We start from the raw sequence: 14,642 nt of genomic DNA on the forward strand, positions 1-14,642 counted from the left end.
TATCTGAGTATATGCTGTACTGACACTCCACCCTGCCCTACCCTCCTGTAATTTCTTGTTCTTTTTTGAAAGAAGAGAGTGAAAGAATTCTTGGTTTCATCGATAAACTAGACTGATGCTCAGAAAAATCACTGTGAGATAATGTGTTATTTCAGCTCTGTGTTATTTCAGTCAATTACATATTAGAACATCAAGCTGATACAAAAGAGGTATATTAGAAATATCATCCAACAACATCAGAAATTTAAGTTCTAAAAAGAACTGTTTGATCTACAGTTCTTTTATTTTCCATTTAATTGGCTATGTCTTTTTTTTGCTTTAGACGTGTTCCAATGTCACCTGAGTTCCTTTAGACTTTGTGTTTTACTTTCAATCAGGAATAAAAATTGTGTATATATATATTTGAATGTATGAAATAATTCCTTTACTCCTGCAGATTTTTCTGAAGAATGAAATTCTATATGCAAAGTCAGTAAAGAGGCTTTGCTTTGAAATGCTTAATTCAAAAATTTAAATAACATAAAGAATATGTTCCCTTCAGCAACAAAGAAACATACTAAATCTACACCATTTCTTCAAGGAAAGGAGAAAATATGTATAAGAGTAATCTTTGGTACCAAAAATAAGGGCACCTTCTTGTATGTGTTCAAATCTGAACACAACAGAAAAACTTTTCTTTAAAAATGGATTAAAATGACCTCTGAGTGGTTCCATGTAGTGGGTATTGATAGCGGTAGCTAGAAAAACAATTGGAACGTGAAGGATTGTGTGACAGCAGGATATGGATACAACACAATAACAATTGATGAAATATTTGATGTTTCCCTCCACCCTCCCACCCTTATGAAAATTTTTCCTAAGACAATGCTGTAAGATATACACTTTTAATTATTCATAACATCCTCAAAATCCTTTAAGGACTCCAATACTCAAAAGCAACAAAACCCAACCAACAGCAATAAGAAAAAGAGCAACAAAAGCTGAGGTTATAATACAAGATCAGAAACAGTCCTCTGACTGAAGGCATTTACTGATTTGTTTGATCTTATGGACTTCACTTTCTCTACTCGATTCCATCATGATGTTTTCTGCCAAAGCCTGGTTTATTTGCTCAAGAAAATATTCCATCCACTAGGGATTTCTTCTGTGGGCTGTCTGACCACAGTGGGAAGTCAGCAGTAAGCAGGCTATATTTTTCTTCTTTAATTCATGATGAATGTGTCACTGGATCCTGTGAACACTACTGAGTATACATTCAAGCTTTGTTCTTAGTGAAAGTGGCACTTACTTGAACCCTTGCAGTCAAGATAGCTTAGTTATATAGCACTTTACAGGTATAATAGCTGGTTATGTACTTCTGATAAAATTTCTTTTTCCGAGGGCTTAGTGGGTATTGAAACATATCCTCACTGGGATCCCATTGCCATTCCACAACATCTGTATGATGAAGTGTGTATTCTGTACTTCTTACTGTACTTTACATGTGCTTTATTGCTGTATGCATTTCCCTGTTGTTAATTTAAGTGCTCCTCTGTTATGTAACACATACAACGTTTTAAACTCTAATGGCATCCTATGAGGACTGGCATTAGAAAAGTACCGATACTTCAGATCATCATAATAATGATACTTGACTGGTTTTCCATGTAAATCCTTTGGGAATGGCCAAAATCCATACAGGTGAATTTCATCACAAAATCTGGTGGCAAGCGTATACATGAGGAGACCAGTGCTGGGTCGTTTAATGTGGACCTTGTTTGTCAGCCAATAGCTGCAAAGAAAGAAAAAGGACATTAAGAAACTCTCATACAACTTCATGTGAGTAAGTCCTGCAAACTTATTTTATCTATCATGCATTCATTTTACACTATAAAAAAGCAAAAGTTTCCTCCTTCTTTCTAAACTGAGATCATAAATGATGACCCTGTTCTGGCACACCGTTATTCCACCTAGAAGAGAAGTGAGATCTTATTTAACACAGTGCTGAAGAAAAGCTGGCCAACTAAGGTTCTTAGTTCAGGCTTTAACCCTAACAAGAAGTCACAATGCCTGCAAATGCTAGAAAACTGCAGTTAACCTCCTCAGCCAGATCAGGGAACAGTCTCTTGCTATAAACTTTGACCTCTTGCAGTATCCAATTCAGCCCATCAAGTCAGCCCTACACAGCATATTTGATTGGCCTAGTGATTACTTCACAGATTGCTTGTCTAAATAGAAAGGAAATGGAAATAATAAACATAACACATTAAGTATGCAACTTTCAGAAGTAAACAGAAGTGAAGCTTTAATTACTTTGCTTGTAAGTAAGTACGTAAAGTGCCTGTTTGCTAATGGCAGACTCCAGAAAAGCAAAATTTTACACTTATAATTTTAAAAAGGTTTTTTTGTGTACTCAACAGTACACAGATCCAATGAGGGTATAGAACAGTTTGCTGGGCCAGTAACAACATGTCTGGTTGTGGGTTTAGAAGCTGCAGAGAGTTTTGGTGGGTAGATGCAGAAGGAACATGGGAACTGAACTGGATTCCAGCATGTAGGTCACATTGGCACCTTCAAAATCTGTCACCAACATTGTTTTACATCCCCAGTCTTTAAAAATAAAACTTCATTAAAGCAAGTGCCAGCCTGTTACTGGCAAAACACTTCTCCCAAGCCTGATTCAATATAAAGCTTGTTAGCACTTTATAGAAATAAAAAAAGTGTATTTAGAAACTTAAACCTGGTCATTCTGCTGGTTCAGATAAACAGCAGCCACGCACACAGTTGTGCTAGTCAAATTGTGGGAACAAGTGGCTGCAAGTAAGGGAGGTAAGCAAGTTGTTACATAGCGTTACCACACAAACCTGAATCACTGCGTTGTATCACTATATTCTTTGTTAGTAGTAGGCTGCGAATTGTTTCTACCATAGCCTAGACAGGGGGTCAAGGGAGGTAAGCCTCATCAGACCAGAGCTAGCCTTGTGCTAAACAGGTTTACAATAAGGTTGGAACTCTGAGTATACAACCAGATTGCTTTAAAGGCATCTAGCGGTGTAGCAGGAGGAACATCCCACCCACCACTATGAGACAGGATAGCAAAAACATGACTTTAATCAAAGCTTAAAGGGTCTTAAAAGTATCAGATGCTGTGCAACATTAAAAATAACCATCCCATGGAAACTGGCCTTTTCAGTTTCAGTCTTTGCCAAAACCATAGGGCCTGAAGGCTGATGTCTTTGAATCACAGATACATATGCATGTGAAAGATATTTTTTTTTTTTTCACGGTACTCAGTTTCTTTTTTGAAAGCTGAAGGACTCTGCAAGCAGAAAGCAGTTCTAGGCTGAGTGATTGCTTCTTCAAAGCCAGCAGAGGGAATGACTCAGAATTTTGTTTGGCTGTAAAAAACAGGATGGTAAAAAGCATATTTAAGAAGCAAATGCAATGGGGAAAGGTTACATGTACAAATGACAAATGCATATAGTTTTTTCATTGTTTCCATAAACCTGAGTTTTCAGACAGAGGTTTCTGAGATAAGATGCTAAGTAGTTTGCTTCCTACTCTGAGAAACTGCAACATTTTAAAACAAGACAAGCCAAAGGAGAAACTCTAATTTGAGAAGATTTTTTTAAACGTTTGCTTATAGAAAAGTTATTGAAGAAATAAATCTAATGACTTTTGGCACTTATCACTTATATATTATACATAATATATAATGTGTGACATCACTTATATCATAGATACAGCAAAAAAGATTAAAAGTGAAAGCTAATTATTTAATTTTTGTAGAAACTGGTATTTATCTCTTCAAAAGTTGGTACTCGCTCTAATCACATGCAGTCAGCCATGTACATGATTGTCTCTAGCCAAACAGCAATCAAACCTGACGCATCTGGTACTACACAGCACAACTGCTATCATCCCAGCTGTATTTCACCCTTCCAGGAACAGGATGATCACGGCAGAGAATGAAATTAATAGTAAACAGGTGGATCCAAATATTTGAAAAGGACACTATATCTTCTTACTTAAGAGTTTCTGTACAGGAACAAGTACATAATGAAGGAATAAGATGTAATAAAGAGGCTCACAATTTTAGAATATAAAAGCAAATCTTTTCTTCTGCTTGTCATATTCAGATATCATACAAAAGGGAAGTTTAACTGTTTGGTTTCTCTTAAAAATGAAAAAGATATCCAAACTCTATACTCAAAATATAGTACTTGCTGTACGTACTATCAAAATTTTGCAACTTGGGATCAATTCTACTTCAGATGAAAAAACCACAAGTAAAGCAATGAATGAAACAGTTAGAGGCATTCAGTGCTCCAGGCTGAAGCTTCTTGCAGATCATTTGATCTCTGCAAATCTCTGGCTCCCAACCTCTACTTGAACTGATAAAATTGGTTGTGTGGTGTAAGTAGTCTTTGTGATTTTTGGTCCTGAAATTTGTGTGTCTTTTCTTAGTCACTCAAGTAGCTACTCTAATATGAAACTTGGTTAAGGCTGATTTTGAGAGATTGATGTTGTAAATGCTTTAACCAATGAGCATTTTTGCACCTGCTTTCAGTTTCTGGAGTTTTGTTATAACTTTAGTTTTAAGCCTAAAGATACTCTTCTTATCTATTTATCTGGGATGCACTCATTTTCTGTACAACTAAGATTACAATTTGAGGGAAGGAACCTACCACAGATCCAAAAGAGAATCTCTTGTTTCTCATAACTAATCTCTAGATCTTCACTCATGACCAATTCCTGAGTTTCAGGCTGGATAGAGAAATAAGTTTAACTGACAAAGGAATAGGTGCATCTTGCCATGTTAGCAAATGGAGTCTGCTATTTAAGCATCACTACTAAGCCCGTAAGTGGAAGGCTGCAGCCACACAGTGCACCACTACAGTGCTCCAGTCACTTGTTCTCTTGACAGCTGTGATAAAACAACTCTTTTGTGGGGCCATGCTGTAAAGCAGACTACTGAATTTATCGACATGTGCCAATGGCAAACACACTTGATTTCTGTAACATTGATGACTTGAAGTTGAGTAGCTTGAATTCAAACAGATCTCACTTCAATTTACTTTTAATTACATGGCTGATGGTTAAATTAGTAAAGACACTGGCAATATATCATGACTTTCTACTTAATACTCAGAAGTTAAAAATAAACCTCCAGTGGTAAGTGAAAAACACAGCACCACTAAACAAAAAAAAAAAAAAAAACAAACCATGCAAGAATAGAGAGTATGTTGAACTATCTGAAATGAAAGGAAGGCCAGTTCAATACTTAACTAATTTAGACAGGTTCATGTATATGATTTTTATAAAATTACACTTAATAATTACCAGGATTGCAACAGGTAACTAAAAATAGCACAATATACCATAAGATTAAAGGACAACCTGCTGATAGCAGGGGACTGCTAAAACTGTCTCTTCCATGAAAAGAAAGTATGCTCAAGCAAGTACTGGTTCTTCTATCTATGCCCTTCTGCTCCTACTCCTTTCTTCTGATATCATCCTGTCTATTTTCACCTCAGCAACTCATCCCAAATCCAAGCATCTTTGCCTCAAAAACCTTTTTACCTGCCTCAGACATACTATGTAGTTAAGTCATGGCCACACACTTGTAGACCTTCTTTTTCATCCAGTCCAATATGTATCTCTTTTCTACAGTCCTTTCTTTTTACTGGACATACACACTTCAAAGAGATTTCACGTGATTTTAAAATTTGAACAGTGATCTCCTGCATGTTTCACTCTATGTTAGATATAAAAGTGAAAATAATCAGACATCTTTCAGTATTTCTGTTAAGACTGGAGATAAGTATTGTCAATAATGGATTTGTGCCAGCATTATTTTAATACTTTCTGATGCTTTAGGCATAAAGAAAATGTTTTTTCCTTCCTTTTTAATGCTATTATCTTACCAAAACCTAGTTCTTACATGTAGTTCCACACCATGAATAGAAGACTTGCATGTTTTAATATTCTGTATGTAAAAATGTAATTTTTGGCAAATAGTCTTCTTTATCTTTACTAAGATAATAATAAAAACTAGGGTAAAGGAGAAAGACTTATTTGTTAGATAAAATAATTTGATTTTAAATTGAGACATGGGTATAAAAACTAAACATCTCAGTAATGACTTTTACCAGAATCACGGGATCATTCAGGTTGGAAGGGACATCAGCAAATCTCTAGTCAGACCTTTCTCAAAGTAGGGTCCCTCAGCCACTGCTGACAGGGCCTGCACTCCAGCCCAACCACCTCTGTAGTCCCCAGCTCAACTTGCTCCAGTTGGCCAATATCTTTCCTGTATTAAGGGGGCCCAAAATTGGGCACAGTGCTCCAGATGTGGTCTGGTCACAGTCACTCCAAGTGCGGAGTAGAGGGGGGCAATCACTTTCCTCACTTGACCAGCTACGCTCCTATCAATACAGCCCCAGATGTTTTTGGCCCTTTGCTGCCAGGGAGCGCTAATGGCTTGTGCTCTTCTTGCTGCCTGCCAAGATGCCCAAGTTCCTTCCAGCAGAGTTGATTCCAGCCACTCAGTCAGCCTCCAGCCTGTACTGCTGCAAGGGTTACCCCTTCGCCAGTACAGGATTACACATTTGTCCTTGCTGAATTTCGTAAGGCTCCTGTTGGCCTATGCATCCAGGCCAATCATCCAGCTAGACTTTGACCCATCTAATTATCCTGTCATCCAGATCATAACATTCTAACCCGAATGCAAGAATATTGTGGGAGACAGTGCCGAAAGCCTTGCTACCACTGAGGTATATAATATCCAGTGCTCTCCCCTCATACACAAAGTATAGGATGTTTATAAAATGCTCAGTTATTTTACCAGCTAAACTTAGTAATAAGTGCACAACTGCCTCTTTATGAAGCAAGTCCCTTTTAAAAGGGGTTTATCTTTGTCAGGTAAAATCATGTTCTTTTCTTTTTCACACTGACAACAAACAATAAATTCTAATTGCTACTGTTAGAAATGAAAAGATTTTGACAGTTTCTTGTGGAAGCTTATTTTCATACTACTATAAGCAAGCTAAAAACCATGACTTTGTAGTAAAATATTACAGTTTCCTACTACCTAGGAGAAAAAGTGGTTTGAAAACTATAATCAGTAACCATCAGTAGTTCTCCATCAATAGAAAGTTGCACATACCATGGGTGGAAACTAGAGGATAAGACTGAAAATACAAAATAAGCCTGACAGATTTGAGAAAAAAAATATTAACAAACAGGAAATGTAAGTTATGCAGAGAATTGCCTGTGAAGGCTGGCAAAAACTCCTAAGGTGGTACTTCTTCAGAGGTGCATGTGGCAGTTAGAACTGCTCATAAACTGCATACGAATCAACAGGGCAAACTACAGATACCTTTATTGTAACATGTTTGTAATTTGAGATATTTGCATGCCAATTCTTGCCGTCCCAGGAGCTGCAAGAAGGCTTTCCACTCCAAGTAAAGAAGCAGAAACCTGAAAACTTCTCTCTGCCAGGAACCTCCAGTCCTGCACTTGCTGTACCTCCATCAGAATCAAGGGGATTACATTGGAAAGTAAGAATTCAAGAATTTGTTTCTGTTCCTGTCTTTCAATCCTCACAAACATTCATCTTTTCTTAACCTCAGCTGACCTCAAACTATTTAACTCAACCTTGCATGAAAGAAATTTGAAATAAAGTGAAACCAAATGAAAACCAGAATGCGAGCAGAATATAATATAAAACATTCCTTCTTTGATCAGGAGTAACCTTCTGGCAAAATGACTGCCCCCAAGCAGTGGTACAACACTTCAATAGTTGTAACCAATTCTTGGCCACCGGGCTCTGAAACAGTTACAATGCAGTACAAGTTACAAATCAGGTGTGCTGTGCATTGGTCTTCAGACTTGTGTCAGCAGGAAACTGATATGATTTGTAATGATCAGGAAAAATGAATGGAACCATGAAGGAAAGGAGTATGAGTGGAAAAGCTCCTTCTACAGCTGAAAACTGTAAGAAAAGCAATTAAAGTTGTAAAAGTCTGCCCTGATGAATGAGAGAGACATCAATTTTTTACATGCATAGTCACTGTTAAAAGATTGCTTTGATGCTTAGATTTTTCTTAGTCTTTACGGAACCTCAATATTTTGGCCTTTAAAAACACTGAACCTGTTTCTGCCAGATCAAAATATCACCTGTGGTTTAACCTACAGTCAAAACCACCAGACTTTCACCTATATTTAGCAAGATACCTATCAGCATGATTGCAGAAGAAATGTTAATTGAATAGCAATGTTGCTACCAGATAATGACTTCTTGCAACTATTGACAAAAATAAATTCAAATAAACACATAAAAACATAGACATCTGTTTTAAAAATAGTTACTGTTAAAATGATCTTCTGACAAGACTCCATTACAATGACTAAAATATGCAACAATTGATGCTGATCATCATCACATTAAATAAATACTGCAGAATTCAAATGACAACTGTTTACTCTGCTACTGTGGAATAGATGATTTCTGACTAGATTAAAATATGATACGTGCTTTCCCAAGGCTGTACTCAAAATTGTATGTGTTGTCTCAGACAAGGAAAACCTGATATGATAGGCTACATTCAAATATCAGATAATTTAGCATATTTAACATCTTTATTTGCCATATCTACAAATTCCATAGGATTTCTAAGTATAAATGAGATCAGAATCTGGTTGTGTATATTTCAGTGGATTTTTAACTCCCTTCTCTGGACAGGACTGAATCTGAGGAAATGTTATAACCCTGAATAGCTCTGAAAGATTATATACCAAGCTCTGTTCATTGAGTGGCAAGCTGATCTCCAAGTAAACGCACTCATACACACTTGCCTGTCACTGAAATTCTGTTCCTTCTACAGCCATTACATGGAGAGAATATTTTTTAAAAGAGCTTTCTGAGAAATCTTATATGGTATTTGAAAAGTTAAAATATTAGCATTAATAAGAAGCAAGGTAGGGAAAAAAGATCGTGAGAAGGAAGACAAAACATTTCAGAGTTACTCAAGAGTGTCTGTGTCAGTGGGAGAAGCTAGAGGATGTATATTGTCTCGATTACACTCAAAAAATACTGTAGAACAGGACAAGACACAGAGAAAAACAACATAGGTTATCACAAGAATAAAGTAACTTCTGTATGAGGAGAGAGTAAACAGAGTAGCTTGAAAAAGAGACAACTAAGTGGGGATATGGCAGAAAGCTCCAAAATTACGTAGTGTGTAAAGAAGGCATTTCATTACTACTTTAACACAAGCACTGTAATATAAAAACTATGGACCTGGTGGAGTTACTCAGTGGTAGGTCTAAAATAAGAAGATGCAAGTACTTTTTCATACAACATGCCATTCAACAGTGGACTTCATTGCAACACGACATTTTGGATGACAACGGCCAACTGACTAAAAAGATACAAATTGTTAAAGTTCACAAACACAGCGGTGTGGATGAAGCTTTTTCTGAAGGGTTTGCTAAGCTGCTGGCCATGGGAGCCTGTATCACAGGGTAAACGCTTGACATTTCCTCTGTTTCTAACTTTTCTTCTAAGCCTCTGTGTTGGCACCTGGCACCAGTAAGACCACAGGCTAGAGAGGGATCTACTTAAACAGCCATTTTTATGTTCTTGGACGCAGCATCTGCTTTCTGTAGAAGGTGCTAGCTAAAATAACTTCCTCAAACTCAGAAAGAATAAAGCCTTTGCTAGTGTTTTCATGTCTTCAGTGGGATTAATCACATCAATGATATGAACAACCCTTCAACTGACCCTCTCAATTTATGTGAATGTATTAATTAAAAATGCATTATTCGTCCTTTTCTTACTGAGATACGCCTTGAGCAGGAGGCTGCACAAGGAATCTAGAGTGTGAAAGAATTAAAGTGTGAACAATAACACTGAGAGTGTGACAGCCAGCATGGAAACATTGCTGAGTGTTTGCATAAGATCTACTTTACAGTTTTCAATGTACAATATTTTGAAATAGCATACAAAAAATCCATTTCATTAAAAGGAATAATGCACTTTATGAAGAGCTGAAACAATCCCCAAAATTGTCATTTGCTTTTTAGCAAACTTAATTCACTACATTAATGTTAAGGGTTGTTTTTTCTTTGGTTTTTTTTTCCCTTTACCCTTCAATTCTTGCTTATAAGCAGATTTCAAGGACCACTCGAGAGTTTGGACTCTGCCTGGCAATCTTCCTTACAAAGAGAAAGAAAAGACCAGTGATATGGTGAATGCAGTCATGTTACATACCTTGCATTGCCACAGCTAAATGAGAGCACGGCCAGCAGGCTGCCATTCAGTGTTACCGCCATTGCAGAGAATTTTAACCACTGTGAGCACAGTCTTTAGTGGCTATGGCAAAATAATTAAGAATATACTAAAGCTCACTTTTACCTGTCTTAAAATAAAGTGGTTCAGCTTCCCTGGTGTAGGAGACTATTCTGCTTTGCACCATTGATCTAGCATGATCTGCTCCTAAAGCAGCTTCAATCAACTTTTGGAAAATCACCTCAACAGGAAAAGGATCTACTAAGGATAAAGAAGTATCAAAATATAGCATAGCATTGCCCTTCTGTTGCCAGTGAATTAAGAAACGCTTGCTAAAGTTAAGACCAGTTTAGACTATGAACTCTTTTCTCATACATAAAAAGATTTTGGTGTAACAACTGGAATCCTCCACAGCCATAAGCCACATGCCCTATGAAATATCCGGAAAGGTGGGGCAGTAAGGCCTATGTATGAAGGAGAAAGCCTTCAGGACTAATTAACAGGATACGTTTAAGACTGGGAATGTGTCTCAACTTCTGTCCCACTTCTGCAATATTTCCAAGCTATCAGAATACTTTTATTTGAAGCCATACTAGCTCCTTCAGTTTTCATCTGAAAAAAAGAAATTATTGACCTAGATTTAGAAGGAAATCACAGGATGAATAAACCTCTTTAACCATTTCATTAAAGCATTTACCCAAAGGAAAAGACCCATGCTTCAATTCTTGATGAACCAATGACAACAGCTTTTTATATTAAACCATCATTAGTTTCAAAATATAAAAGGCCCACGCTGCAGAGTCCTTGATTCTTCCTTCATAAACAAAATTGCCCACATATTTTTTTATTTTAAAGTAGAAGCATTCCGGTAGGACAGACAGACAACATCTCTTTCCCCAGAAAAGCCACCAACAGATGCAAGGCAGAACATGACTGCAGAAAACATGGGCCTCAATCTGGTCAGGTGGGGGAAGAGGCAAGTTTAAGCCTTTGCAAGTGCTAGCTACCCAGGTGCTGCAGTACAAAAGGAGAATGAGAGCCATCATCTCCCATCTGCTTAAGTAACTTCTGGAAGAAAATAGCAGTGCATCTGTGTGAAAACTGTTTTTTAACAGGCACAGGGCCTCCTCAAAGCACACCTGCAAGACCAAGCTCTTCTTACACGGCTGTGAGAAGGTCACGCTGTCCACACCTCTGCAAAGCTTAGCACTGAGGTATAGCACTGAGGTATCTGGCACCCTGCTCACTGCTGTCATGACCAAGGCATTCCAGAACATGAACGAAAATTAAACTGTATGAGCAAAATTCTAAATTTTAGAAAAATCCAAGCTGTTTCCCTAAATACTTATGCCTGTAAGCAAAACTGCTTGTACAAAATGTATTTCAACTGACGCCAGATCATTGCCTTCACTTAGCCATGAAACTTTGGTAAACGTTCTTTTATTTTCACGCTATTATGAGGTACAGTGTATCTGTGAAATTGGTTAATGCCTATGTACCCAGATGGATATAAAGGCATTCAAAACCTACTAGAGTAAGTAGAGCAGTGACTCTCTGTCAAAAAGGAAAAACTTTCTAAAAGATGCTCTAAAATTTCAAAGAAATGTCAAGGTTAGAAACACCCTCGTTGCGTAAGAAGTTGAGCCTCACTTGGTTTGTTCCAGTAAACAGATAGTAAACCCCTGCAGAAGAGACTTCAAGCAACAGGAATTGCAAACCTTACAGAACAAAAACGAAATTAAAATTAAACCAAATTTAGGCAATAAACAATAGACATTTATTGCTATTCAAGAAAACATGATCCAATTAATTCTGCAATTAACCCACAGAATCAGCTCGAATACTTACCTATGTATATTTTTTAAAAGCACATGAAATTATCTTGGAAAAGACTGTATGTGGTAAAGAAAACAATGATTTAACAGCTAGTTCACTTTAGATTTCACTGATGAGAATAGTTGCTCTCAGTGTAAAATAGTAACAGTGTACTAACCTTTTCCAGAAGGTCCATAAAGAACCAGACTGTAAAGTAATATCTTATATTAAATGTCAATCTTTAGGCTAAGTGAAAGTAACAGGAGTGCAGAGATACTAGCCCAGGCCTGTATATCTTTTCTTTTGCAATAGTAAGTTATACATAGCACTAAGAAGAAATGTCTCCAAGTGCTTCTGTGAAAAGAGAATTGATGTAGCTTCCAAAACACTAAACATGTCAAAGTAAGAAAGTGATGTCTTTTTTCAAGACAGCCAAGGTGTGATTAAAAATGTTTTGCTTTATGAGCAATATACTTATAAGCAATATACTAACCATCAAACTGGCAACATAACTTATCCGGCGATTCATAGATACTATCATTAACATTATTTTGACACTATCTGAGTACAGGTACTCTGAGAGCAAAAAATGAAATTGTTTACTGCACTTCTAAATCTGTTTTGCATGTGCAGCAATAGACCTGATACATACTGATTTCTTTTACGGGACAGTATCAGTGAAGGTCCATCCATGTAACCCTTCATACAAGTAAGTCCTAAGTGGCTATATTGACTTACACACCGATACAACTGTGTTCAAAAATAACTTGTTTAAAGATAAGGGACATAAGATTGCCAAGGAGATTACACACGAGGAAACTGATTACTTTGAATTTGAGTGTTATTTACATGCTACTGACCTGTCAAATGTTTTGAACTGACTTCAGTCTGAAAATGCTATGGCAATTAGCTTGCTAGAAGAGATTTCTTGATAAAATAATTTAAACTCTTATGTGAGTATTCATTGATATACAGAGAATGTCTCTCAAGTCAGATACTAACAGATGGATAAGTACTTCAGCATCAAAGATTTAAAAAAGCTAAGTGAGTTTAAACACTTACAAAAGTAAAATTACAGAATATTGTCCAGTACCAAAAATCTTATTAACACTTTAGTCAACAGTTTCTGCCAAATCACACAGTCTCAGAATGCCTCATACCAGAATCCATCTTTAAAATCGGTCATAACTATGGAAGCGTAGAGCTAGGCTTGCTTTCTTTTTTTCGGGGTGGGGGAACTGTTCTGTCTTTACCATGTTATTATTTTTATTTCTACAACATAATCATTACAATGCAAGGTAGAAAATTGTTTTTTAGAATTGTATCTGCCTTGCAATGTTTCACAGTTATACCACCACTCAAAAGCAGAGTGGGCTGGGCAAAAGAGTACTTAAAATGCTCCCAAAGAAAGTTACCTGGATTTTTGCTCCTCCTGGAGTCAGTGACTAGGGCTACACTAGAAAGCAGTGGGGACCACTAGGAGTTACTCTGTAGGGTAAGACAGATGGTGCTGAGTACAGGATGTCCACACCATACCCATTACAGGGTTTTTTACCACAGACTGAGTGGGGGTGTACTTGGTGAGCCACAGGAATGCCCCAGTTTATTTTAATCTGAAAATGATGTGCTTTAAGACACGTTCATGACATAAAGAACAGTAAAAGAGAATGATCAGGACATTTACTTAAAAAATGCCTTCTGACACAAACTGAAAACACTCAAGTAGAGACACCCAATGACACCCAATGGCAACTATTGACTTAAAAGGTAACAGAAACAGTCTCCAGGGTTATTTCCTGAAGACTGCAATTAGCATGTTTGAGCAATTCTTTGAGGTCTCTCACTAAAACTGGCCTACTGTACTTGAAAAAGCAACAGCACCTTTTTTTTTTAATACTGAAATTGATGCCCCTTGATTCTCATCAGAGACTACATATCTCTCAAGAAGGGAGATCATGAGAAAAGGTGCCAACTCTTGCCTGGTAGCAATAGGCTAGATTTAGCACTCATGAGGAAAGCATGACTACAAATATGATGTTAGCACAATAGCTAGACCTGACTTGCCATTGTCATGATTTGGTTGTCATTATGAAGAACAAAGTAACTAAAAAATGGAGAAAAAGAAGAAAAAGGAGTAATAGCGTACATGTGTGTGCTTGTATGTGAGACAGTGAAATAGTAGTTTTGATGCAGAATATCCTCTAGGAAACAGCTAATTATTTTTCAGGACAATGAAGACCAAAATCAAAGCAATCGAACAAGGACATTTTAAATGTATTGTGGTAAAGATTATCTTAAATGGAGAATCAGGCTGGAAATAAAGATCACCTGAGAAGCTTGCAGAATGAAACTGTTTATAACATAATGCTATTATTAACAGACTGGTATTGATCTACTCAAATTACTGGTAGGAGGATCATCATGTCCACATTTCCTTTATTCACTTCACAGTAACCATCTTCTCATAGCCTTATAGGCTGGAATGTATGCACATCCTCTAAAGTTGACATATTATTTTCTAGAGCTACTTAACAAGTTCTTTTGTGCATCTGAG

At 37.0% G+C, this 14,642-nt stretch overlaps 1 protein-coding gene across 1 annotated transcript in view; it reads right to left on the minus strand.

Moving 5' to 3' along the window:
• Positions 1-713: 713 nt before the first annotated feature.
• Positions 714-14,642, minus strand: part of ST8SIA4 (ST8 alpha-N-acetyl-neuraminide alpha-2,8-sialyltransferase 4) — a 60,821-nt gene continuing 46,892 nt past the window's right edge. The window contains exon 5 of the mRNA XM_076362488.1: positions 714-1,771. Coding sequence (XP_076218603.1) covers positions 1,489-1,771 — 283 coding nt within the window. The 3' untranslated portion in view covers positions 714-1,488. The remainder of the gene's footprint in view (positions 1,772-14,642) is intronic.

Source organism: Aptenodytes patagonicus, chromosome Z, assembly GCF_965638725.1.
Source record: "Aptenodytes patagonicus chromosome Z, bAptPat1.pri.cur, whole genome shotgun sequence".
Classification (NCBI taxonomy): Eukaryota; Metazoa; Chordata; class Aves; order Sphenisciformes; family Spheniscidae; genus Aptenodytes; species Aptenodytes patagonicus.